Here is a 25,833-nt window from a genome sequence, read left to right as displayed (position 1 = left end):
AACCACTCGAACTATCGTCTTTCGATGCTAAAACTTTGTCGTTTCTACTTCCTAAAAATTGAATCGTATGATTTGCTTTAATCCTTCGATTTAATTGTAGGAGAGATTTTTTCATTGCATCAGTTTTTAATTTCTTCTCAAGGAGCGAGAAGAAGGGGGAGAAGCAGAACGAAAGACTACAGCGCTGTTTAGGCAACTTTTTAAGACGAACAGTTAGCGAAATTTGTAACGAGAGGTCTGCAAATTAGAAATGTTCCGAAAGAATCCAAATTAATAAAATAAAAAGTTGCGAGACGCTAGAGACATTTTGAAATTAACATAGAATCTCATACATGGGGTATGTCGATGGAATTACGAGAAAAGTTTGAACATTTTATTTCCGGGCGAAAATTATATCAAATTACCATGATTATGTAATGGGAACCGACAAGTTCGGTTTGCTCGCATCCAAGTAAATTCCCGAGAAAATTCGTCATTTCGTCCAATCTGCACGAATATTCTAGAAGCGTACGTGATCTCGTTATTTCGTTAGTGGTCATTTAGATTGTCCGTTTGCGGAAGCTACTGACTAACGATCCTTTAACATTCGTATTCTCCGGAGTTGCAGTTTCACGGATTTACTCGGCACCGCAAAATTCAAGACGAGTTTCAGACGATTAAACCAGTACGATGAAAAGAGAGAGAAGAAAAATGTTTCTGCGACGAACGAACCCGTCTAAAGAAACAGAACTCTGGGGGGTGATGCACCTCTTTTTTTTTGGTTATAAAATACAGAATATCCTGAGGGCAGTAACGCGTCGCTTTGAACTTTACCGCGTAAAATAGTTTGCCGTCTGCTGGAAGCGTGTACCCAGCGCGGCGTGCAGATATCAGCGAGAAAAATGAGAATGAAATGAAAGGAAGCAAATGCAATTTCAGTTCGCTGGTTGTTCGCGTACATACGTTTCTTTTACCGGTCAAAGGTTAAAATACAACGATACAAAATTATATCCTTGAAGTTGGATTTACTCCTTGCAACGATCACTTGTCGTCAAAGTGAAAAACATATATATGTGTATACCAGTACTTTAATGGGTTGTTTCTCTTCGACCAACAACATTTACTTCCTTTTATACATAACATATCATACTCTGAATATTTTCGTTATTCGCTGTATCACGATGTAATACGTGTAATTAAAAATATTTGAGCGTTAACTTGTCAGATTAATTGCTACTTTCACAAAGTTAAACCATTACCTCATAATAGGTAGGAAGAGGCGTTCTGAAGAATGGCATTCTCGATGCGTTAACAATTTGTAACGCGTTACGAAACGATCGTTCATTTCGCGTAGAGAACACACGATTTTCCCTGGATTAACGCGACACGTATCGTGTCACAGTGCACAGGTCGCAGATACGATCCCTCGTATCGCATAGCGCCTCGTACATGCAAACAAGCAATCATTTGAATAGCTAGCTAGCCATTCCACGGACGCACGATTCTGCATCTAATCGCGCTGACATTCGCTGTTACTGTTAGTTGCGATCAAGCTCTAGCTTGTCGCTCTATGTCTCGCATATTATTCCCATATTTCTCCGTGGTACATATTGTTAATTCGATACCCTATTGTCAAGAAATGTCGTCATTGCCTCGGACGTCATGACCATACCATTATTTGTATGTGCACACCTGCGCCTCCTCTTTTGGTTGGAATATCATTAGTAGAAGTAGTGCTTCCGAGAAACGTAATTTTTTTTTAACCTGGCCATATTTAGCTCCGGTAGGAGAACCGGAGTTTCCGATTTTTCTTACAAACAAACAATCTTTGCAGTTATTAATTCTTTTGAAATGCGAACACAGAAATCAAACAGTTACCTACGAACTTTTATTAGACGTTTCCTTTTAGTTAGGTATCGACCAATAAGAACTTCCGTTGCTTCAGAACACTCAGCACGTCGAATGTTTCCTTATAGAGTCGTTCAGGGAAAATATTTGAAGCTTATTTGGAAATTCGCGATAAATTAATCATAATATTTGCTTATATGTTCTATCAGCGCGATACTCACAGATTGCTTCTGAACGTCGAGGGGATTAAAGATTAAAAGTGCAATATTACGGAATTAAATCGAATCTCTTCTATCTCCGATCAATATTGTCTTTTTACTTGAACTTTATATTTCATATTCTAGTAAGATCTTTTTGCAAATATGAATATGATTTTAGAATATTCAAAATATACAAATAATGGAGATACGGGTACGGCATGCTCTGCTATAAAATGGATATTTCATATTCCCAGCCTCTTCTCTATCTTACAATTGCATCGCTTTAGAACTTGCTGGTGACTTACGACGCGATTCCTCGTAAGCACCCATACTGGCGGATACAACTCCATTTAAATGCAAAATTTCTTCCCAGAGATTCTTGTAACTCTATTAACGCATTTAGCTGTGAAACTCGCAGAGAAACAGTCACCGACTTTGCTATGTTTGGAGTTATATTTGGAACAAAATGTAGCTCTGTTGACCTCGGTTATCGCGACACAACGAAAAATCGGCCAAGCGTTTCACAACGACCACGGGTGCACATGCAATGGAATAACACGCATGCATATGCATGAGAATGCACGTTATTTGGACTTTTCTGTCGATTCCATGGCAAACAACACACACTGTTTAACCCACTAAGGATCAACATTGCATTAACGTAACGTGTCATTTGTAATTTTTTCAGATAATTTACGTTATCGAATTTTATGTTTGAACATCGTGGTCAAAGCAAGGATCATATTTCGTTCAGTCGCTATTTCTTTTTCCATCTCCCACGATTTAATAAAGTTCACGCGACGGTCACGATTTTTCAGGTATTTCTATTAGGTTGACAAATCTGTGAATTATTTACGACTGTGTAAAGTGTTCCGTAAGAAGATGATTTTTCGTGAAAAAATAAATACAGTAACTGGAGTTACTACAAATATTGTAGTTAAGCTCCGGGCAATGTTAGTCTGTACACAGTATCCAATAAATTTTTCGCGATTAGATAACCATCTTTTTTCTGATTTGCTATGCAACACGACGCGACCCACCGCTACATCGTTCTACCGGAAATTATCGCGAAAAAAAGAGTACATTGATGTTCAGCGTATCGATTTTTCAACCGATTCACGAACTGCAGTCAATTTTCAAATGCGTTATTGAAACTAGCGACGATCGTTGTTTGCAAATGCGATACACGCGCACGCTGCAAATACAGGGTGCGGCCGAAAGTTATGTACAAGTGGGCACGAAGCGATTCCTTATGAAAGAAATTAGAAAAGAATATAAAATACAATTTTTTCCTTCGAAGCAGTTCCAATAGAACTTAACGCAGCCATGTAATTTTCAAATAGAGCCGAAACTGAAAGTCATCTTGGCCGTCGCGTTGCGTCGATTTCTCAAAATTACTGCCGAGGTTCGATCGAATTATTTGTATTTGTAATCGAAAGCTCCCATTGCGTTGAAATAATGTATTCGAAAGAAATTGCTTAAATTATTCGAGTCGTGAAATATCGTAGGCGTCGCGTCGATCGAGCACTTTTCCGTAGTAATCGTAAGATTCATCATTGAATTTACCAGGTCAGTGTTCCCAACTACTAGGATGGAAACCTCGTCGAGATTAGCCGGAGGCTGAGTGGTCGTCGAATTCCGTTAATTTCGAGTCGAAATGCCCCGTTTGCGTCTTATTAGGTTCGCTGGGAAGAGGAGAAACGGTAATCGGTCGCACACAAAGCAATTCGGGTCGATTCGAAAATCTCAGTTGGGAGCGCGACGACGTTATATCAGTTCGGACCGGGTTTCTTCAAGCGGCGATATCACCTTGGCGATTAGACGGGGTCTATCGGTTTCCTAATCGTCGTAGAACGTATTAACGAGCTGAGTGAAATCGTCTTGCAGTTAGCAGTCGCACTTTAGCTCACACGGTCTAGGCACAATTGCATTGCACAGTTGTTAATTGGTTCGTTGCGTGTGGAAGATATTCAAACCTGATATCAATCGACGTTCGATCGTGGAATTTTTATGCATTTAGAGATCGAGTGGAATTACCGGTTAGTCGTCTGGCAGCGAGTGGTGTATACGTGCACATTATGTATAGGAATGTTAGATAGCAAGTTTCTACTCGTTAAACGTAAAATAATATAAGAAAGAACGTAATAAGCTACAGAATTACAAAACTCGATACTACTCTTTTAGCTAGTAATGCATCGGATAACAGACGATCACTTTTCTGATATCCAATTTCATATATATTCAATACATATTCATATACATATTCGTATTCAAACAAAGGCCAAGAAAACTATCAGTTTCTTTAAAAGAATTTGGAAATAGAATCCGGTGTTAGAAAATCGCAATATAATTTTTGCTTAAAATTTATTTTATTTCAGGTACGCGGATCGTACGTACAGGCATCATCCACGAGGGTTGATCATATACGGGCCTGTAACGGTGTCGAGTATATTTGGTAACAACAATGCCACCTCAGCGACCTTGTATTGGGGCGGCAGAGATAATTCCAACTTCTCCAAACTGGAAACTGACTTCTCCACTCGAGATACGTACATCGTTGGAAGTTCGCAGGAATCTTTGACCACAAACTCGACAAACAGTACCGTGGTACCGCGATGTCCGCTTATTCCACCGAATCTTGGTAAATTTTTCTCCGTTTTAGCGAGGCGTTTCTCAACGATCTTTAGCGAAATTTTTCACGAAAGATAACGACAACGTTACGGAGCGTTCTAAAAATAGAAACAACAATATCCCATAGAAAGGGAATAAAACGATGACGAATATCGTGGAGAAAAAGCTCGTTTCACAAAGGCACTCGGATACAGCCTCTGCGTGCTCATTGATTCATTCTACTCGCCGATATGCTCGTGGAATTTTCTTGCCTAGAAGGAACACAGTGACGCCGCAAGAAATATTCCCTTACTTGTCTTATGTTTAGATTCCCAATGCTATACAGGGTGAATGTAAAATTTCTAGCATCCACTGTGTCATTCCTGCATTATTTAACACTTAGATAGTTTTCCACTGGCAGTTCCATCAGGCTTAAATAGAAACTATACAGTTCTATGTTATATCTACAGATGTACTAACGATATAAAAATGTTTACATTTAACTAAAAGTTATATATCAACGTTCAAAAGTATCTGTCTTAAAAGATCGGCGTTAACATTGCATTGGATATTAACAGTGGGCCCATTGACCGTTATCAAGTCTCCTCCGGAGTTGGCAGAGATGGAAAAGACGTTCACCGAGGTGAAGCCAGGAGGCAAAGGTTGTCCAGCGAATTGTACAGCCAGACATCGAGTAGCCATTATCATTCCGTTTCGCGATCGACCGATACACCTTCAAGCGTTGCTTTACAATCTTCACCCGATGCTGCTTCGCCAACAGATCGACTATCAAATATTCGTGATCGAACAGAAAGGTAAGCGAGCTTTCACAAGAACGTGATTCACCTTCGGTATCCTCGAATCTTGTTCCTTTTTATTTTGTTAATCTATTCGTTACACGGTACAGTACCGTGTAGGACATGTGGCGTGACGACCAACAAACCGCGAGGATTTTTATTTCACGGATGTCGTGATTATTAACAGTAACAACGACCGATCTCTTGGTACAAATTCACTTGGGGAAATACGCGGAGCAGTTACTCGATGTCAAGGTCTTCGAAACACGATGATAATGTTTTATGTAAGAAGACTGAAGCGTAATCTAATTGGAAACGCGCGAACTGTGATAACTGTTGCACGTACCGCATTGCGGTATCGGTAGCATGAGCTCGAGAGAAAGAGGGAGAGAGAGAGAGAGAGAAAGAGAGACGTGCCGATCAGTTCGTTGTACTGTTTCGCACGGTCAAGTTTTGACCAGATTTTGTCGATCATATATCTATTCTAGCCAGCACAGCGACGCCGAAGAATACTCTCACGGGAGAGTAAGTTATAGTACGAGAGTGGTTCGCATTTTGGAAGCATTCGATAGTAACATTATTTTGTATTCACTCGAGAGAAAGTTGGAACGCGAGCGATCTCCGGTAATTGAGCGTCGCTTTCGCGTGCTTGCTCTCAAACGCAATGTTGACTTGTGACAGATAACATATGCGACTCGTGATAGCTTTTCTCTCAGATAGATACTCACCTTTACACAGGTTTAATCCTTTACACTTGAAATGCCAGTTGTGCTAGAGTATTTTTCCGTTTCGATCCGGAAAGGAATCCGCGCGACATCGTTGAAATCCCACGTCGCGAAACCCGTCAGTTTCGCTGCGACTCGAGCATGACTCGACCGTTGCGAACAAAATCGAGTAGTGGCAGTTACTTTCAGGCGCGATTAGTCATAGCTGTCGTCGATTTGCCATGGTACCGTTAATATAAAATTAATCTTTTCTTCGTCTATTCCCTCTTTGTGGTCGTTGAATTGCGTCAAGCTTGTTGTACATAGCAATGTTGTACATAGTCATCGTTGCCGTGCAATCGTGACGACATGTTTTCTCGTTATAAAGTATCGTCGTTAAAATCATCGTAAAAAGTCAGAACGTAGAAATTAGTCAATTAGGATTATCAGGAAAACGATTGATCTATCGGAATTTTAGAAAATTAATGTAAGATGTGAAACGATAGCGAAGCTCGAGCTTGTTAACGCAACGATCGTCACTATATTCATAAAACGTCGAACTGTATTAATAGTCTTCCTTGGTGGTGCGGAGAACGCGGGTGTCCATTTGAATCGAATCAAACCTATTGATCGGCGAGCTTCCATTAAACGTAGACCAATCTTCTCGAGGACGCGAACTTTGTTACGCGGACTTATCTAGACGTTCACGTCGACAAACTTGAAAATCGAGTTCTCCCGCTCTCAAGAATCTTCGCCACGATAATAAACCCGCGTACAAACTTAATTTACGTTCATCAGCGTAGAACAGCGCTTACGGATGAACGAATTTCAACGAAAGTACCATCGCTGGCCTTCGATGTGCAAAGAATGACAATGAATAACTGAGTCGAAATTAGGTAACGAATCGCCAAAAATGGAATAAAAGTCGATCGATCGGTTCGAAGGATCAACGATCACAAATGATAACAGCCAGCCGAATGGACGAAGAAAAAATTGGTGAAAGAGAAAAGTGTCGTTTCTAGATGCGGTCGACGGTAGGCGTCTCGCCTTTCAGAATCTGTGGCTCTTCTTTACACACGACCCTACAATTTTTCCTTTTGACGCGATCTCACGCGTTATGTTGTTCCTCGGCTGACCTAGATGCAACGACCGCGTCTCCGATGCATCGCACGTGTCCGCTAGCGACAGGGAAACTGTCGATACCTGACAAACATACCTCCATTCAACCTATTTGCATATACGCGAACAAATCACTCGTCTACCGAATTTGGTTCGCGGAGATAGATGACGCATCGTGTGAATGGCCATTCAAAAAATGGGATAATTTCTGGCGTGTAAACGAGAATCGTTTCGCGGTAAAGAGGCATCGTCGATATATTCGTATAAGAATCGATGATTACGTTTTGGCAGAAACTCTTTACGCCTGCGTACGTCTGCAAGATGTTAAAAGAATAGTGGAACGAGCGCAGAGTTAACCGAAGATAGAGCTCACGGCCTACTTTTTCACCAGCTTCTCCAGTCCTCTCGAGGCCTCCTATAAAGAGATAAGATGCGAAACTTTTGATCGAGCTGTACTCGTTTTTGAATCGCGTCCTCTGGCCGAGGACTAAGGTACACAAGAGCGTGAATCGTATCTCGTTGGAAAGAAATCAGGCGCGAAATCGTTCAAAATCTTTCGCTTCGCCTTTGCGAGACGATCGATCGAGTAATTTTCCCCGTTTTCCAGGTAGCGACGCCTTCAATCGCGCGATGCTTATGAACGTAGGATACGTGGAAGCCTTGAAGGAACGACCTTTCGACTGTTTCATTTTTCACGATGTCGACCTACTTCCCGAAGACGATAGAAATCTGTACACGTGCCCGGAACAACCGAGGCACATGTCCGTTGCAGTGGACAAGTTCAAATACAGGTATCGCGCTAACATCGAACCAGATACGTTGCTTCAACTATATATTTCAACTTTGGTTTCTTTCGTCACGCGTGTTGTCGTTGTTCTGTGCAGGCTACCATATGCCGATTTATTCGGCGGCGTGTCGGCGATGTCATGCGAGCAATTTCACCTGGTAAACGGATTCAGCAACGTGTTCTGGGGTTGGGGCGGCGAGGACGACGACATGGCGAATCGAATCAAAGCGCACGGTCTTCATATCTCCCGATATCCAGCGAACGTGGCACGGTATAAGATGCTTACGCACAAGAAGGAGAAGGCTAATCCGAAAAGGTGAGCTGTCGATCGATTGGATCCGGTATTCGCGTAATAATAAAAAATAATAAAAATAACCAACGTTTAATCTTGAATTTCTTCGCTTTACGCAGATACGAGTATCTAAAGACGGGCAAGAAAAGATTCTCCACGGACGGACTGAGCAATCTTCAATACGAGCTGGTCGACAAACAGAAGCCAAAGTTGTACACGTGGCTTCTGATAAAGCTGACGCCTCCGCAGCCTAGCTGATGGCTGTCTTGGATCGGATAGCGACCCGATCTGCTCGAGATCGCTTAAAAAGGATATCCTTTCGATCCAAACGCGAAATGTCGCGGAGTAGGAAACAAGTTACGCTCCGACGACGTGTCGCGTTCTCAACGTAGCAAGGTAAATCTCTTAAAAACGAAAGACGGAAAAAAAGAAAAGAAGCGAAGACACTTTTTTATTGGATTCGAGGAACATGGAATATCGAAAGAAGTCAGTGTTTCAGCCGCTTTAGGATACCGACGAGTTGGATGAGTTGTTTCTCCCGTGATTTTGTCATCAGCGGCGAATGGGAGAAACGTTGTTACGTGATATATTTTTATTCCTCGTATTTTTTTATCGCAACGATAGATTAAAGACCACGTAGAATGTAGCGTACGAGCTAACGTGCCAAAGGAGAGTGAGAATATATGTATGCGTGTGTGTATGCAAGTGTGTACGCGCTACCAAGAGTAAGCGAGAAGGAAAGCGAGAAAATGGCGTAAAGAGAAATAGGAGTGGCAGCTGTGCCATCCTTTCCGGATCCCGCTACTATAGTTATATAGTACACATATGTGTATATGTACACTTTACACGTATGTATCGGTCTATATGCGTACGCGAGTACATACGTACGAACCATAGAAAGCTCGAGGCTTCTTCGACGGCAGGCCGAGTTTCCGGTTGTCCGCTGTGTATCCAGGACAGCTTTGTAAACGACCTTTCAGCCAGTGTCGTAGGTGGCTTCCTTCGAGTTACATAACTATCGCGTACACCTTCCCGCTAGTTTCCCCATTGAATAGGACAAACAGATCCCTTCCTTTGTTTTCGACATCCCGACGCAATTTCGTTTTAATCGTGCCTTGCGACTTCCTGTGTTACGGACCTATTGCATATCGCAACTGTTGCAAACTCGAATTTTGTCACAAGTTTTGCTCCTTACTAGAAATTCAAGAATATCGGTACGATGGAAATAAAGTCTGTGCTATCGTCTTTACGATTCGCACGGCTTGATTAAGGTACTAACGAACGATCGATTTTCAGTCGTCGTTCGGTGTCACAGCTTACGCGATTTCCAAAGAAATAATAAAATGGAGAAGATTGTCAGAAAACTTGAATATATATGTTTTTGGTCGTTCGAAGATAAAAAGAAGTCACGTAAACAACGGTCTCTAGCACGAACCACAGACAAAGCATATTTTTATAAGATTCATGCGGAGCTGCGAGATTTAATTATTACGTTACGCTGGTTAATTATGTCGCGAAAGGTTTATTTCCGCGTTAGGGGTTTGTGTAATCGTGTAAACGAACGTGCAACGGAAACGGTACTTAAGCGTATAACGTGAACTAATGTCGGAACCCCGCGTATTCGAGAGCACTCGTCGTTTATACACGTTTCCTCGAAACATGTTAGAAACCGTACACGCGTTTACATATACACGATACACGTATAAACACACATTTGCTACGATACCGCCAAGGCAATTCGCGCGCGCTGCTTGAAAACACGCAATCGTGTATGACAGATGAAGGAAGCGGTAGAAAAAATTCGATGAAAAAATTCCAGTAAATTTTCGTTCACCTGGAACGAAACTGGACTGTCGCGGTTGTGTTTTTCAAACGGGGCGTGCGAGAATAAATGCGCGGGCGAAGAAATCAGAAACAAAGAAAAAAAGAAGGAGAATGAAAAAAGTTTTCGGTCGAATCGAGACACACACAAATACATATCACGTGTAACGTAAAGTGCGCGGTTGGATGGCGTCACACGACGTTCGATCGTTTGGGTTTCGATGCTTAAATCGTTAAGGGTGAGAGTACGGGCTGTGAATAATGCACCTTCCTTGCGGCGACAAAAATCTCGCGGAACAGAATACGAGAACGAGCACGGTAGAATTACGCCAATAGGCAGACGTTTTCTGCGCGTCGCGCCGCTCGTGTTTGTAGAGTGAAACATTGGATACCGGGAGAACAGGTTTCGGAATCGAACACAGGCACGCAGTCCTCTGTACGCTCGGTATGCGCCTCGTTAATCGTTGTTCCTACCGATCGAATTTCAAACGGTGTTACCCGAGATGAGATCGATGTTGCTCGTTTTTCATGGCTATCGAGTGTCCAGCGTTCTTCCTTCTATCGTGCTCTTGACTCTTACTATTTCGAAGAAACTCGTTAACATTAAACGCGAAGTGAACGTTTAAAGGAGAACGATACACGCGAGTCGAGACGATTCCGCTTTATTATAAGGATACTGTGTACAAGGCATTATCGAATAATCGATAATAAGTAACGATAAGAGAATAAGCAAGCGGAAGGTTGGAAGACGTCGGGAAACGTCAATGAGTTTAACCGATTCGTTGAAAACGAACGTCCTTTTTTATTATGATTATTATCATTATTGTTACTATTACTACTATTCTCGCTATTACTATTACTATTTACTACTACTGTCACAACAACAACAACAACTACTACTACTACTACTATGTACTGCTGTTGTTGCTGCTACCACTATTACCACTATTACTACTATTACTACTACTACTGCGGCTGCTACATACTATGTACTATTTTCTTTCTTGTTTCGATCGTTGTTCCTTCCGAACGGTTCTCCGTTGCAACATTATGTTCACGCACGTCTCGGATGACGATCGAGACAAGACGTTACAAGAAAAGGAATATTTTCGTAGATACATTTCATCGACAAATACGAAAGAAATACAAATTTTGTTGGTTAAACGTTTAATCCGTACTCGGTTATACTCGTCTTGCGCAACTTTGTAAAAGGCACGACGATTGAAACGAAGGGAGTAGCGTAAGCAGATTTTAGCTATTTATACGAGGGTAATGAAGAATGCGGTGTGTAATATACGTACGATTATTCGTAATCCGTCGCTTATATCGAGAACAATTATTAAGGTATCATGGTATTAAGGTGCATATTCGCGAATGAACACGGATACGAGGACGTGGTTGTCGGTGTTAAATCGAAATAGAAACGACGAAATAAATAAGGCGTAGGAAAATGTAACTCGTATCTTCGTGTACGTAATACACGATGTGTTTGCAGTTTATTTGGAAGATTAGAATTTTTCACAAGTTACGCTCGTGATGTATCGAAATAATAAATCCTGTTAAAGCTTCTCCTCGTAAATCTCTCGGGTCTTTTTTCAACAATTGTTTTTAACGTTTTATCTCGTTTTACCATTATTATGTTTTGTAATTATCGTATTTCAAACGTTCCAGAAAGTGGATTTTTTTTTTTACGGAGATCTAACCACAAAACTTCACGTATCTTGCCTTTCCCGTAAGATTTCCTGAACCATATTCTCCATGTTCTTGACCGTAAATTTGGCGGCTGCGCTTAAAAATTGTATCATGAAATCGTGATTTAAAAGTCGATGCGCCAAAACAATGTCCTTCTCGTCATTCAGATCCACCTCTCTCAATTCTTCGTATATCGAAGCTAACTTTTCAGGGAAACTCTTACACTTGCCGATAAGTTCCGAGTGTAATACGTTCCATGACAATACCGCGGCCAGTACAGTCTGAAACGATCGAGCAAAAGAATGAAACTGACCGGACGAACGTGAGTATTTCGATACACTAAAAGTACGGTGGCGAGTTATAAACAGAGAAAGCCGTTTTTGTATTTACAGTGCTTCAAAGTACAAGAAAAATATGTTCAAATTCTACATCATATATTTTGTAAAAATGTAATATAATATATCGTAGTACAATCGAAAAGCTTCCCGAAGAAAAGATCTACAGGCCCATGATAGATATGCAGTCCGAGGCACCTATTATTGTCTCAATTTCAGATGCAATTCACTCTATTTATTATGTTTCACAATCTCCTCCCAGAAAGCTGTTCGATTAGTTGAATTTATCAACAACTATTTCCCTACTTATTTACTTGTCGCTGTACAAAATAAAAAAACTGCAATTGTTCAAAAGTTCCTTACAAGGCAAATATCAAGAGTAAGCCAATAAATGACCACTTCGTGGTCCATTATGAAACTTTTCTGCATACTCTCAGCTGACGCGTGTTCACCAACAACGAACGATTCGAGCGTTGTCACACTCTCAGGTACGACCGGTTCACCAAAAAATTTCAACGCGCTCGTTTCCTCCAGTTCCTGGTCCGAATCTCGATCGATTCTTCTTTGGACCTGATACATCAGATACTCCAGGATCGTCTTCGCAACCTGAAACGTATCGTACTCGTAGATACCCCAAAACTATTTGAATAATATGTACTCTAACACAGAAAATTAGGTAACTCGGAAGTTGGAAAAATTCCGCATCTTTGGCTACGAGTAAAGTATATCATCCGGAACGCAACCCTATCTTTTTCTCGCCATAATTCGGTTTTAAAAAGTGAGATCATCATCATTTGGAAAAAATTCCAAATTTCCTTTTTCGTGAGATATCTAAAGAACGATAAAAACTGTCAGAAAAAAGTTTAAATAAAAGTTCACCCGCATAACCATTCCTTGAAAGGAGGATTTTTTCAATGTATGTGTTAAAATACCTCTGGATATCCCTCTATTAATAAAAATTGTTACTGTACACGAGCGCGTATTATTAAATTATATATTAAATATAATTGAATTTAAAATCAGGATAAATTATTCGGTATCGTGTCCTAAGATCGGTTCGCTAAAGAAAACTGCTAAAATAATTGGTTTATTTGATTGAAAAAAATGTAACGCGTAGGTCACTGACAAATACGAAAAGGAGGTATACAGAGGTATCCTAACATGTATATTAAAAAAAGATTTCTTTGGGAATGATGATTCCTAAAGAGGGTGGAGATAGCTCGAAGACTATGGATTTTTTTATTCAGTAGACACAATGAAACGATACAACTTCTGTTTAAGCTTGTTTTTATATATCTTCCACTGATTTTGAAACATTTCACGAGAAAGAAAATTTTGAATTTCTTTCGAGAGATGATTTCATTCTTAAAATCGAATTACGACAGGAAAAAAATAAGGTTTTATTACATAAAGAATGACATACTTTATTTGTACCCAAAGTTTCAGAATTTTTCAAATTTCCAGCTTGTCTAACCTTCCCCGCAAGTATTAGGTCGTCCTAAAAATTTCTTTTGTTTTATAAGGAAACAATGGATGCACAACATTTTCCGTTTTATATTATTCTCTCGAATTACGTATGATCCATTTTGTTCTATCAAAATAAAGATCACAACGTTCGACAGATTAGGTTTTATGTTTGTATAAAGACGCGTCGTTGTAAAAGACGTCTGTAAAAGAAAGACACTTTTCGGACGGCCTAATATAAATATGTTTTACGATCATGTAGACGTGCAGGAGTAACAATGGTTCAAGAAACCATAAAATTGGAAAAATTAGTTTCGTAACTACGATTAAACTGATTGGAAGGTAATTATTTGTGACACCTACCTCGAGAGGTCCGTCAGGAGACGGTCGTCGAGCCTCTCGAGCCAGTCGCTTCCGCTCTAAAAGTTCTTCGACGTATCTTTCGCCCTCGTGTACATCGGTGCAGACACGGTTGCCTAGAGCCAAGGCCAGCGCTTTTGCAAATCCGTCTCGCGGAGTTTCGTCCTTGCAGAAAGCCAACAGCAGCGCGGTATAGTTAACCGAGTATCGATCTGTCATGTACATCCGACACAGCAGTTCTTTGGCCAACATTCGCCTGAGCGTTTCTTCGGGACTCAAGCAACGCAGCAACGATACGTCGACTTGCGAGCCAGGTCGGCTCGCTCGCATGGAGAAAGTCGCGTCAGTGTCCAATTGGTACAGTTCCTCTTCGTCCAGGTCCTCTGAACGTTTTCGAAACTCGTCGAGACGAAGTTGCTGTACATTGGCACAACCGTCCGTGCATTCGAGAAACCACAGCGACGTTCGACCGTACTGAGCTACAGTCACCACTTCTCTCAACTCAGGATCCTGAATCCTGAAGCGATCCCTGGCTATTAACGTTTCTTGACAGTTCGGAATGGGAAGGTCCATCGCGCAAACGAGAAATTCTCGCCAATCGACGTATTCGACGGAACCGAAAAATCTAGCAAGCAATTTCGAAATTTCGCCCAGTCGAAGTTGGTACCAAGAGCATGGCAGCAACATCGGCTCTCCCTCTTCCTGGCCGTGGCTCGCTAAATCTTGAAAGATATAAACTAGGCTGCGTTCGCATATCATTCCGCTTGGCGCGACTCGTTTAAATATCTCCAACAAGCGCGCGAGGCTGGCTATTCGGAATCGGGAGGACGACGCGATCTCTTCCACGCGCTTCGGCTTCTCTTCTTCGACTTCCATCATGTACACGTTCGATCGGACGACGAACCGGTCACCCTCTAGTAGCAGCTCTGTCTCCAGCACTCTACTCTCCTCGATCGCGAAGCAGAACACATTCGCCATGTCGTTCACGCTCTTCATCTCTCGCCAATATCTGTGCGATCGTAAACGATGAAAACGGTAACGGAGTGAGCGCACAAGAACCGTGATTGATAGGCGCCGATCGATAGATTCTTATGTCAACGTTCCGATATTCTCTCTAACTTCTTTCAGTTAAACAACGGCGAAAATTTCGACAAAATGATCGACATAAGAATTAAAGGAGAAAGTAACTATAAAACCACCGATGGTTAACCTGTTTACGATGGCATCGTAAATGCCGTGGAAGGTCCTTTGCAACGTCCCCAACAAGAAAGCGACATCCAGTCGAGCCACGTTCACTATAGAGTCCAGTTTCTCGCGAACTCTTTCTATCTCGTAGGTAATGGCGTAGCGCCATTCCAAAATTAGATCTTGACCCCTCGACGCCATTTTCCCAATGATCGAATCGGACGAATCGGTCGAAAAGTCTTTGTTCTTGGAAATTGCCATCTGTTCTCTTCTAATCGCTTCGTTGCTAGCCGCGAACAACGTTTCCACGATGCTTCTCACATATCGAACGTTTTCTACGATTCTCGTAAACAGGCTGTTGTTCTCCATGTTGTCGATAGTTTTCTGTCTGTCGACGAACGCGTCGTCGATCTCCATTCGAAGAGATTCGCTATCGAGGGCAGGTGGAGCAGCGGCGTATGTTATCGTCGACCGTCTGTCTTTGGTTTTCAGTCTTCCTCTTCCCTTTCGATCAGGCGATTTTTCGACAAAATTCGAAGGTTCAAACGGTGGCTGCTCTTGGAAATCCCGCTGTTCGTTGCCATCGTCGACGTCGTTTTCCCTGTCGTTCGTTTCAATTTCGATTTTATTCAAAACAACCTTCGAAACGCCGATTTCTCGCAGCGGCTTTTTCATCATTCCGAAATAGTAATCTTGCAACAAACGTATCGTGTCGACGCACCGATCGATCTCCGCTTGAACGATGCCGATGTACGTGTTAAACAGAACTACCGCCTCGTAAACAGCCCATTGGTCGTTGACGAATCGCCTCCGTTCCTCCTCAGCTTCGCGTCTTCTCCGATCGCAAATTTCCCAAAGTTCCGTTTGGAAATCTGCCACGCGACGATGCAGCTCGCACTTGACGTCCGCGTCGTTCCGTGCGTCCTCGTCGATCGCGTTGAACGCCTGATGAAATCGGTGCAGCAGATCCTGCTTGGTATCAGGTCGTTTAATAAACTCTAGCGCGTTTCTCGTTATGAAATCTGCATATGGAACGATACTCGACGCGTGGATGCTCTTGAGGAGGAGCAATTCCTTTATTTCCTCCACGTAGATCTCTTCCAAGCTCTCCCACAGCCTTGCCAAATTTTCTAGCAACGCGAAAGGCAAAGGTAGGTCGACCCATTGCCAATTGGGTTCACCAGGTCTGGCTGGTCGCGATTCGAACTCCATCTGGAAATCGTCGGATACGAGATCTTGCTTCGCCTCCTCTTCCATGGCGTCGTCGTCCACGTCGGACTCGAGTTGCGCGTACTCTTCCTCGGTTACCAGCCGTCGAACGACGGCCTCCTTCAAGGTCGCGCCACGTTTCGTCTCTCGCTCGAACATATTCAACGCATCGCCGAACAATTCCTCGGAAGGTTTCTTCTGCAACGGGTCGCCTATCATAAGTCTGGCCAATTTCTTCAAGGTGGCCAAATCGAAGGTGGAATAGTAGAGAATGCGAGCGATCTTGCGAGACGCGTAGAATTTGTCGATCGATGGCGAGTCCTCTTTCAACGTTTCGTAAGTTCGAACTCCTATTTCGAAGTATTTTGGTTGTTGCTTCACTCGAACGAAGAGCGTGGCGAATGTACGACTCGCGGGTTCGGCGTGTAGCTCCGCGCCCGGATCGGGTACCAGCTTTGACTGTCTGTAAAATCGATGGAAAAATGACGGAGTTTACAAACGCGCAGTGTCCTTAGCGAGATTTTCGATTTACGATTTGTTTCTAATTGCCTGTTTAACGAGTATGGGTCGGACTTGTCTTCGAAGACGATTCTCGGAGTCACAGTCTCGATGTCCTCCATGGTAACGTCGTCGAAATCGAGCAACTTTGGGTCGGGAGGTGGAGCCGAGCCCGTCATCGCTGTCTCCAGTCGCGACATTTGCTCGTAAGTGTTGGGATAATCGAGCAGAACCCAACCTTTCGCGTTCACCAAGCTCTTCAAGTACTCGATCAAGATCTTGGTCGCGAGATCGTCCGTGATCGGTTCGCCCAACGTTAGAAATTCGTAGGCCCACTTACCTGCGTGCATGCGAGAATTCAAGAATCGCGAATCTCTCGGTGCAAAGGAAAAGGGAGTTTGAAAGATTAGATTGCAAAGATTGGATCGAGTGCCTCGCTCGAACCTACCAATGTACGCGGTATCGGTCAATACGGGATCTAAATCGTCGTACGGTATGTTCCTCGGAGTTTGCGTTTGCTTATCGCGAGTGTTCGATTCTTCCTGCATCTCTGACTTGGCCGAAACGGATAACTTTCTCTCGCCAGTCATGCCTTTCCTCGTTGTCGTTCCCGGCGAGGAAGTCGTCCATTTCGAATCTTTACCGAGTCTATCCATCCTGGCGCACGAGATTCGCCCTTTTTCGCTCTCCAGTTTCTTGATGACGTCCGCCGTCGCAGCGATTATATTTGAATCGATATACTCCACATCGGACATCTCCTGCTTGTACCTGTCAACGACTACGTATTTTTAGGTCGTCGGTACCAGTCAGGCGGTAGAGCACAATTTCGGCTGAGTGCTTGGGCTGCGTGTAATTAGCGTAAACACGAGTCAGAGTGCGCGAATGCCCGATGATAGCGAAAGTACTAAAACTCTAAGAATCTCATATCGTTCGAGAAGCATACGGTACAACGAAGTAAGAACTCTCAACGTGTATATTCGTTGTAACGTAATATAGCGAATGATTCGGCGAAGCAGTACTTCGTACCCATCCGTAAAAAAATGTCTAACATACCGTTCGAGACAATAATTAATCGCGTCTTCCATTCTCACAGTCCGAATAGCAGATCGATCGAGCAGCGCTCGAATCAATTCGTAAACCGTGGGGTTTCCTATCCCGAGAACGATCGTCACGTTCTTGAATTTCTGTAGCAAGGTTTGAGATCGATCCACGGGATGAGCATAAAGGAAGTCGAGAAGTCGATGCACGATGTATCCAAGCACCGCGTGTCCCAGCGTGACGAGATCTTGCAATTCTTCGGTCAGCTCCGGCAACGACTCGTTCCAAGGTGGGTTCGTCTCCAAATAATCGTCGAACAGAGCATCTCGCAGCAAATCCATCTTGTCAACCTTCATCCACGTATCCGATTTCAGCAACATTTCGAACTTCTGCTCCGAGGGTTGTTTGTGTTTTCCAATGTAAGGTAATTCTTCGTCGAAGATGGGCTGCGACTTGAGAAACAGCGTCTTCCATTCGCTGAGAAGAACGAGCGATACACAACCGTCGTTTACTCGTCGGTGGTCAGCCACGTTCAACGCGATGCTCGCCAAGTCGTCGACGATGTCTCGGCAAAATCGCCAGTGATTCTCCCGTATCTTTCGTATCTTTTGCATCAAAAGCCTTCGGCGCAATTCGCACATTCTTCGACATTCGATTTCGATGTCTTTCTGTCGCTTGCTCACCAGATCCTGAGCTCTTTCGTAGCTCGCGCGATGCTCCACCTCCTTTGCTTCCACGGTTATGTCCTCGACGACCTTCTGGTTTTCAGCCATTATATTCTTCTGCTCGCGCACCTCGCACAATTTCGTCACGATCTGTTTCTCGTATCTCGACTGATCCAACACTCGCTTCGCGATTTCTTCGTCGAACGTTCTTTCCTGTTTCTCCGCCACTCTCTCCCATAATTCCGACAGCAGCGCTTTCTGCATCTTCGATTTCAGAGCGATAGCAGTTGCTGCGCGCTTGCTACGATTCTTTAACCACTCGACGTACACTCTGGCCATTTCTGGATCATCCGCGATCGCTCTCATCTCCGCAGCCTCTTTTTCTCCTTCTTCTCTTTCTCCTCTTTTCCTTTGTCTCTCCCGTTCGACTTCTTCTTCCACTTCCTTTCCTTTATCCCTTGGCTCGCCTTCTTTGTCCGACTTTTTCCGAACCCGGTGCTGATAAGCAAACCGGTCCAATTCCTCGCTATGCTCCTGTCTAGTGTCTAGCAATGTTTTCGTACTCTAAACGCACAGGGGCGAAAGGTAACTTGTATGACAAGGCGGTGTACGACGCACCCGGATGATAGATAGACGATGCATAGATACTCTTCGTGGAAAGGATATAGCGAGGTCATAAATCGAAAATATTCCTCGGTTTCATCGAAATGCAATAAAATTCGGATCTTCCTAGTACCCGTGTATATCGATACCCGAGTGTTATGGCCTCGCTAGAGTATTCCACCAAGAATACTTACTTAGATACCTCGGTTGGCCACTGCTCTACGCTAGGTTGCACTACGGTGTACGACGTGGAAACAGCCATCAACTTCTCTCGTTCTTTTTGAAACTTTGCTAGTATCATTGGGAGTTTGGTACGATGCCAGTCAACGATGTCCTTTCCCTTCGCCAACTTCTTCGACAAAGGGTGTTCCATCGGTTGATACGGTGGAGGGTCCTCGCAGACTTTCGTCACTTCGAACTTCTTCGACGTGGGTACGAATTTTTCCCTCTCTTTTTGCAGTGTGATAAAGTGCAACCTGTCCTTGGTTTCCAGGCACAGGTACAGCTTGTAGAACAAGCGCATCGACGTGGTACCTTTGCCGCAGGAAATTTCTTCGATGCTTTCATCGTCGCTATCGATTCCCACGAATCGCAACCAAAACTTCAAATGCTTCAGATTTACTCTGCAGAGAGCAGGGTCTTGGGTAACGACGATCGTGCCCAACTGATCGCGGCTTATTATGTCGTAGCTATGCAGAATCTGTGCGAGAAGCGAGCCGTCCCTGGTGTAGTAACCAAACACCTCGGGCGTTAGATCGATCAAGATTCCTAGCCTCGCTTGTATCCAGTTTCGTAGAATGTCGCCCATCGTCGAATATCTTGAGATCGATTCAAGCGTAAATCGTTGTCTATATGTCGGAGATCTTACGACCAACTCGTTGTTCCTCCTGTCCTACCAAGTCGAAATATCGGTTCGCTCGTCTTCGTCATTTTCCGAATATTTGTCGCGAATACTTGGCCGCGTCTGAAGCTTGCCACCCATCGTTCGATCGATTCGTACGTCGTTCGTTTTGTGCGTGACAACGTGGGCGACGCATTCCTTACCTTCGTCGTGGAATATACAGATGCCGCAGCATACCATGAAAATATATTTGAATTTCTAGAACATTCGTAAAAATCGAATGGAAGACGGTGAAACGAAAAGAGTTAAAAACCGTGCATATAAAAAGTGTGTACTCTTTATTATTCCCTTTATACTCCACTGCACATACACGACGTGTTACAGGCCTATAGGTACAGACGGGTAAAGAAAATCTTGGTTTCTCAGCTTTTTTTTTATTCACTTTAAACCAACAGCGTTTGAGCATTGGTTCGGTTCTGCCAAGAAATAACCACAGGATGATCGTTTACGCCTAGAAACGTGGCTTCGAACTTCATCGGGGGAAGTTCCGTTTTCTCGACGGTAATAAACGTTAAATAAACGATAAATAAACGGAGAATGAACGCTGGGGCTCGATCGCGTTGCCTCTTTGTCGTTCGCCTATTCGCTTGCGGGACTAAAAATCGGGGGTCCATTGTCGGTGCGTGAAAAAAGAAATATCAGCGAAAAAGAGTCGGCTTTCACGGTCGATCATTGCGATCGATATTCAAGACGGCTGTGCGAAGCCGACGCGATCCATCGCCAGGACGCGTACGGGCGTCGATTCCCTTCTCTTTTACTTTCCGTCTGCCTACGTCTTCCCGTGCTTTTTCTTTCGCTTTCTCTTTCGTTTCGTTTCGATCTCTGATTGGCTCGACTCGAAAATCCACGCCTGTACGCTCTCCCTCGGATGTTGGCGAATCGTCCGGACAACATTTAGGAACCCCTTGTTGCTCGCGTTAGTCTACACCTACAAATAAGGTCCACAACGCTGCTGCTCGACGGATACATCCTTCTTCCCTGCCCCGCGACACTCGTCCGACGAGCACGCCAACGATACACGCTTTTTCGTTCTTTCTCTCAACTTTTCCGTACATAGCACTCGGTTACGGTTACCCTGCCACTCTCTCGCAACACACTCATCCGCGTAAGTACTAATCGTCGTCGTCGTCGTCGTCGTCGCAGCGATCATCGTAAGAAACCGTAATCACGGTAATGGTAATAATTATAGCAATAATAGAAAATCATCGCTCGCAATCGCGATCCTCGTTCTACGAAATGTATTTATAATATGTATATATATACTATATATATATATATATACTATATATACCATATATATACATATATATATATATATATTTATATACATGTATGTGTATATGTATATGTATATATATACGGTGCCGTCGATCATGCAGTTACATCGTACCGCAGCGGTAATATAATTACATTACGACCATACTCGCTTCGATTGCTCGCCACGCAAAAAAGACAATACGCAACATCGATCTGACGTTCGCCGTTTCCCATCATGGCTACGATAAATCGTAACTCGTTATTGTTGGTGCCGTTCAGCTGTATGTACAGAAGAGGTATACAATATGCTCGGTGATAATATTAATGTTTTCATATTTATAATAATTTACGCGCGACTACAATGGATACGGTATTCTCGCACACTCTCTTTCTCACCCTCTCTCTCTCTCTCTCTCTCTCTTTCTCTCCCTGTTTACCATTTACCGTTTCGTTGACTCCCTTCTTCTCTGTCTCGCGTTTTTCGCTATTCTTTCCTTGTGCGCCCTAGCCTTGCAGCGATTATTCGCCTCTGCGAATTACAAAGCGAATTTTTTCTTTTTCTGCGCTCGTCGCGTCGATGTCGCTACCCTACATGCGTGCCATTCGAACGCGTTCCTATCCTTTGTTTTGTCTATTCTCTCTCTGTTTCCTTTTATTGCTGGGAAAGTCGATCTTCGTGAGAAAGATCCATTGGGAAAAGTCGCGAACGAAACGCAGCATGGAATGCATCGAGAAGAACGAACGGCTCGAGGAAGTAACACAAGCGGCCGTTGTCTAACGCTCCTCTTTTCTTTCTTCTCCTTCTGCTTCTTCTTCTTCTTCTTCGTTTTCTTCTCCTTCTTCTTCTTCGATGAGAAACAAAAGAAACGCCGTTGGAGCGAAGCTCTTTTCCACCAAGTCGGTAGGTGCAGACCACGTGTCCTCGTTTCGAGGCGTGCCGGGCATCTCTAATGCTACCATATCTAATAGGAAGGAACGGGCTCGATAACTTCACCTAAAATTCTATCTCCTAACTGTAATCTACGTGTCTACTATGCTTCGTGTGTTTCTCGCGTGTATCTGCGTATCTAGCTTCTTTCGTCTTCGTTTGTTTCTTCCTTCTTTCCGCTACTATCCTTTCCGTTTCTTAGATCCAACCTTCCTCTTGCTCTCGCTCTTGCTTTTATTCTTGCCCTCCGCGTTTTACAACACGTCTGTCCATTTGTTTGTGTATGTTTGACGTACGTGTAATACTCTCGATTTTACCACTCTACATATATATATATATATATAAACGCGTATCCACGCGATAATTTTCGCTCGTGTTCTCTTTCGCGTTCACTCAAGCTTTCGCTCCCTTTTCCACCCTCTCGGTGTTCCTCCATTTCATCCTATCTGTTTCACTCGCACTACGCACTAATTTTAAACTAACACGTCGCTATACGCAAACTACTTCACCGCTAATATTTAGCAACATGGACATTGTTATTTTGCTTCATTTACTTGCTCTTTCCCTTCCCCTAAACTGGCCGACGATTAAATCGTTTCAAAATATTCGTCGCTTCTCTATTATGCCTGCTCTATCGCGCTAAGAAAAGGATTATCGTTAATTCGCTCATTACTCGACCGCTAGTTATCGTCGACTATTATTTTCTTATCGTTACAATCCCGGATCCTTGTTCTCTTGCTATCTCTCGTACACGCGCACACACTCGCTTCCGCTCTCTCTCTCTCTCTCTCTCTCTCACTTTTTCTCCGTTTCTTGGCAATCGCTGGCGGTTGCCTATCTACGATCTAGGTAGTGGGTTCACGACTCGAAACTCGGAAGATTCGTTGCCAGGTGTCGCAGATGCGGTGACTAAAGGATCGAGCACGATCGCGATTGCCGAAGGAGTCGAGTTTCCCTCGAAACGCGCAATACGGACACGTCCGCGGAACCGGGTTCCACGGACGGAAGTCGAAAGCTAACGGCGAACCGATCGTTTGCTTCGAAAAGTCTCAAAGGCACGTCACTTTGTAGGTACCCGGTTATTTTATGCATCGTTTTCCTTTTGCGACAGGCAATGGACACGATTATCGTTATTGTTATTAATAATATTATTATTGTTATCGTTATTAATTTTGTTCTTCTTTATTATTACTCTTATTATTAGCATTACTATTCTTTGTTACTTTTACCATTAGTAGTACTATTAGTAGTATCGTTAACATTAACATTATCCATAGTATTAGCGTTAAAGTTAATGCTAGAGTAAACGTCGATTACCGTAAATCTTTATTAATATTATTGTAATTATTATTATTACTATTATTATTATTATTATTATTATTATTATTATTATTATTATTATTATTATTATTGTTGTTATCGTTATTATCGTGATTCGTTATTACGAATTTCTTTTGTCGGCTGTTGCTTTATTAGTTCAACTTTAATTACGTTCTCGTCGTCTCCGGTCACCGATATTGCGCGTTCTAAGGTCGCTCCAAGTTTCTATCGGTTGGTTGTGCAAATATCGTATACGAGGTTGTCGTGCTATATGTTTAAATCTGTTTTGAAAGTAATCGTGTCGACAAGGTCGTTTTACACGTGTTCTCCGGAAAGGATTGGAAAGCCCTTTCCATCCCATCTACTACGACCGTGTAACAATTATTGTGTTATCGCGTATTCTCTTTGCTCTAGCGCTCGTTTCATTATCGTTATTACGTCTATCGCTATTGCTATCGTTATTATCGTAATGCCTAGAGCGCGTTATCGTTATCGATACTACCCGCTAAATTCGTTCCGGCTACGGACGAAATAAGAAAAAACGCACTCGGTACAAACAATAGTGTTGTATCTATCGATTCGGAGGCGCGAACCGCGTCTACAATTCTACGAAAAACCTCGAAGCGCCGGAAATCGCGCGATCTCGATATCTGCCGATGCGACCGCGTTTCCTCGAGACCTGGCAATCTTGTTCTCCTTTTCTCTCGCGGACGTCGTCGCGGTCTCGTTCCTCTATCCTACATTCCTCCCGGCTTACAACCAGCAATTATTTCCGTCAGTCCGCCGACATATAGAGCGTATACCCAAAAATCTTTAGAAATTCCGGTCGCGGTTGTACAAGTCGCGAGTCCATCGGAAAAGGAAATACGCACGCAGTATTAACGTTCGTTCGTGAGAGGATTTTCGAGGTCCGCCGTTCTCTCGGTTCTCCCTCTGACTTCCGCTTTTCCGAGCTTCCGTGTCGCGTCCCTCTGTTTCGCGTGATATCGTTTGAATGGGAAGAAGGAAAGCTCGCCAGAAGCGAATTCGATGTGTCCCGAAAGCGTCGAGATATTGTGCTTTTGGCTCGTGGAGCTGGACGAAATTACAAGGAATCACGGTTCACCGACTCCTTTCTGCGCGTTCGCACTGTGCGAAGAAAGAGACTTTGACATCGTACACGCGTGGAAAAATAGCATCTCGCCACATTTTCTCGTTCTCTGCCGTCTGCGCACGTTCGTCAACCGTCCCGGTAACATCGCAGACGACAGAGACCGAGCGTCGAGAACTCGCTCGAGGAGTACGGCTGTTTATAGTTACTTTCTCCTCGAGCGAGAGAAAAATTGTGCGCATACCCATCGTGAACGAAGGGAGCGCCGCGATTTCGCCGCTGTTTGTCGCTGACTTGCCACTAGATACGCAAGGAAGTAAAAAGGAAGTGAAAACTAAAACGAACGATTTCGTATGAATTTGTAAAGATTTTTGGCGTACTTATATCTCACTTATATGATACACGCAAATTTCTCCTACCTACGTGGCCACTCGACGCTTCATATCCGAATTACCGTGTGCGATACAATTACGCGATTAGCAGTATCACCGTTACTTTATTATAATTAGTGTTACAAAAGCTTGATTATTTGGATCGGACTGTAGCAATATATTCACATGACTATCGTCGTGGAAAATAAAAATTCAACGTTTACATTACAATTACTCACTGTCCTTTCGATCGTCTCGATAACTCGACTCGCAATAAACGGTAATAAATACATTCATTTTTATAATAATAATAATAATAATAATAATAATAATAATAATAATAATAATAATAATAGGATAATGATAAAAATAATAATAAACAAATAATAGGAATAGTAGTAGTAGGAGTAGTAGTAGTAGTAGGAGTAGTAGTAGTAGTAGTAGTAGTAGTAGGAGTAGTAGTAGTAGTAGGAGTAGCAGTAGCAGTAGTAGTAGTAGTAGTAGTAGTAGTAGTAGTAGCAGTAGTAGTAGTAGTAGTAGTAGTAGTAGTAGTAGTAGTAGTAGTAGTAGTAGTAGTAGTAGTAGTAGTAGTAGCAGTAGTAGTGATAGTAGTAGCAGTAGTAATAGAGCGGTAGTAATAGTAATAATAGTAATAGTAATTATACTAGTAGTAGTAGTGGTAGCATCAATAGTACTAACTGTAATATTAATAATCACCAGTTTAGTAGTAGTCGTTATCTTTGTTTCTGTCATCGTCATG

General features: G+C 43.0%; 3 protein-coding genes across 8 annotated transcripts in view; 1 reads left to right on the top strand and 2 right to left on the bottom strand.

Moving 5' to 3' along the window:
* Window positions 1-11,736, top strand: part of LOC100652024 (beta-1,4-N-acetylgalactosaminyltransferase bre-4) — a 38,150-nt gene extending 26,414 nt beyond the window's left edge. For all 6 annotated transcript variants that reach the window (XM_012319245.3, XM_048404483.1, XM_003402833.4 and 3 more), the window contains 5 exons: window positions 4,406-4,668; window positions 5,216-5,452; window positions 7,865-8,048; window positions 8,142-8,360; window positions 8,456-11,736. In XM_012319245.3, the coding sequence (XP_012174635.1) occupies window positions 4,406-4,668; window positions 5,216-5,452; window positions 7,865-8,048; window positions 8,142-8,360; window positions 8,456-8,594 (1,042 nt within the window). In that variant the 3' untranslated portion in view covers window positions 8,595-11,736. The remainder of the gene's footprint in view (window positions 1-4,405; window positions 4,669-5,215; window positions 5,453-7,864; window positions 8,049-8,141; window positions 8,361-8,455) is intronic.
* LOC100646888 (sperm flagellar protein 2) lies at window positions 9,715-18,980 on the bottom strand. Its single transcript, XM_020867965.2, has 7 exons — window positions 17,954-18,980; window positions 17,349-17,668; window positions 16,952-17,240; window positions 15,219-16,865; window positions 14,012-15,017; window positions 12,548-12,790; window positions 9,715-12,130 (listed from the first exon to the last, which is right to left on the bottom strand). The coding sequence occupies exons 1-7, from the start codon at window positions 18,967-18,969 to the stop codon at window positions 11,870-11,872; spliced, it is 4,782 nt and encodes a 1,593-aa protein (XP_020723624.2). The 5' UTR covers window positions 18,970-18,980; the 3' UTR covers window positions 9,715-11,869.
* A 405-nt stretch (window positions 18,981-19,385) lies between these two features.
* On the bottom strand, window positions 19,386-25,457 carry LOC125384739. The gene has a single exon (XM_048404485.1). It carries the CDS (start codon window positions 20,012-20,014, stop codon window positions 19,397-19,399), a length of 618 nt encoding a protein of 205 aa, XP_048260442.1. The 5' UTR covers window positions 20,015-25,457; the 3' UTR covers window positions 19,386-19,396.
* Window positions 25,458-25,833: the final 376 nt, after the last annotated feature.

This window comes from Bombus terrestris, chromosome 3 (assembly GCF_910591885.1).
Source record: "Bombus terrestris chromosome 3, iyBomTerr1.2, whole genome shotgun sequence".
In the NCBI taxonomy this organism is placed as follows: Eukaryota; Metazoa; Arthropoda; class Insecta; order Hymenoptera; family Apidae; genus Bombus; species Bombus terrestris.
This window is presented reverse-complemented; position numbering and strand designations above follow the sequence as displayed.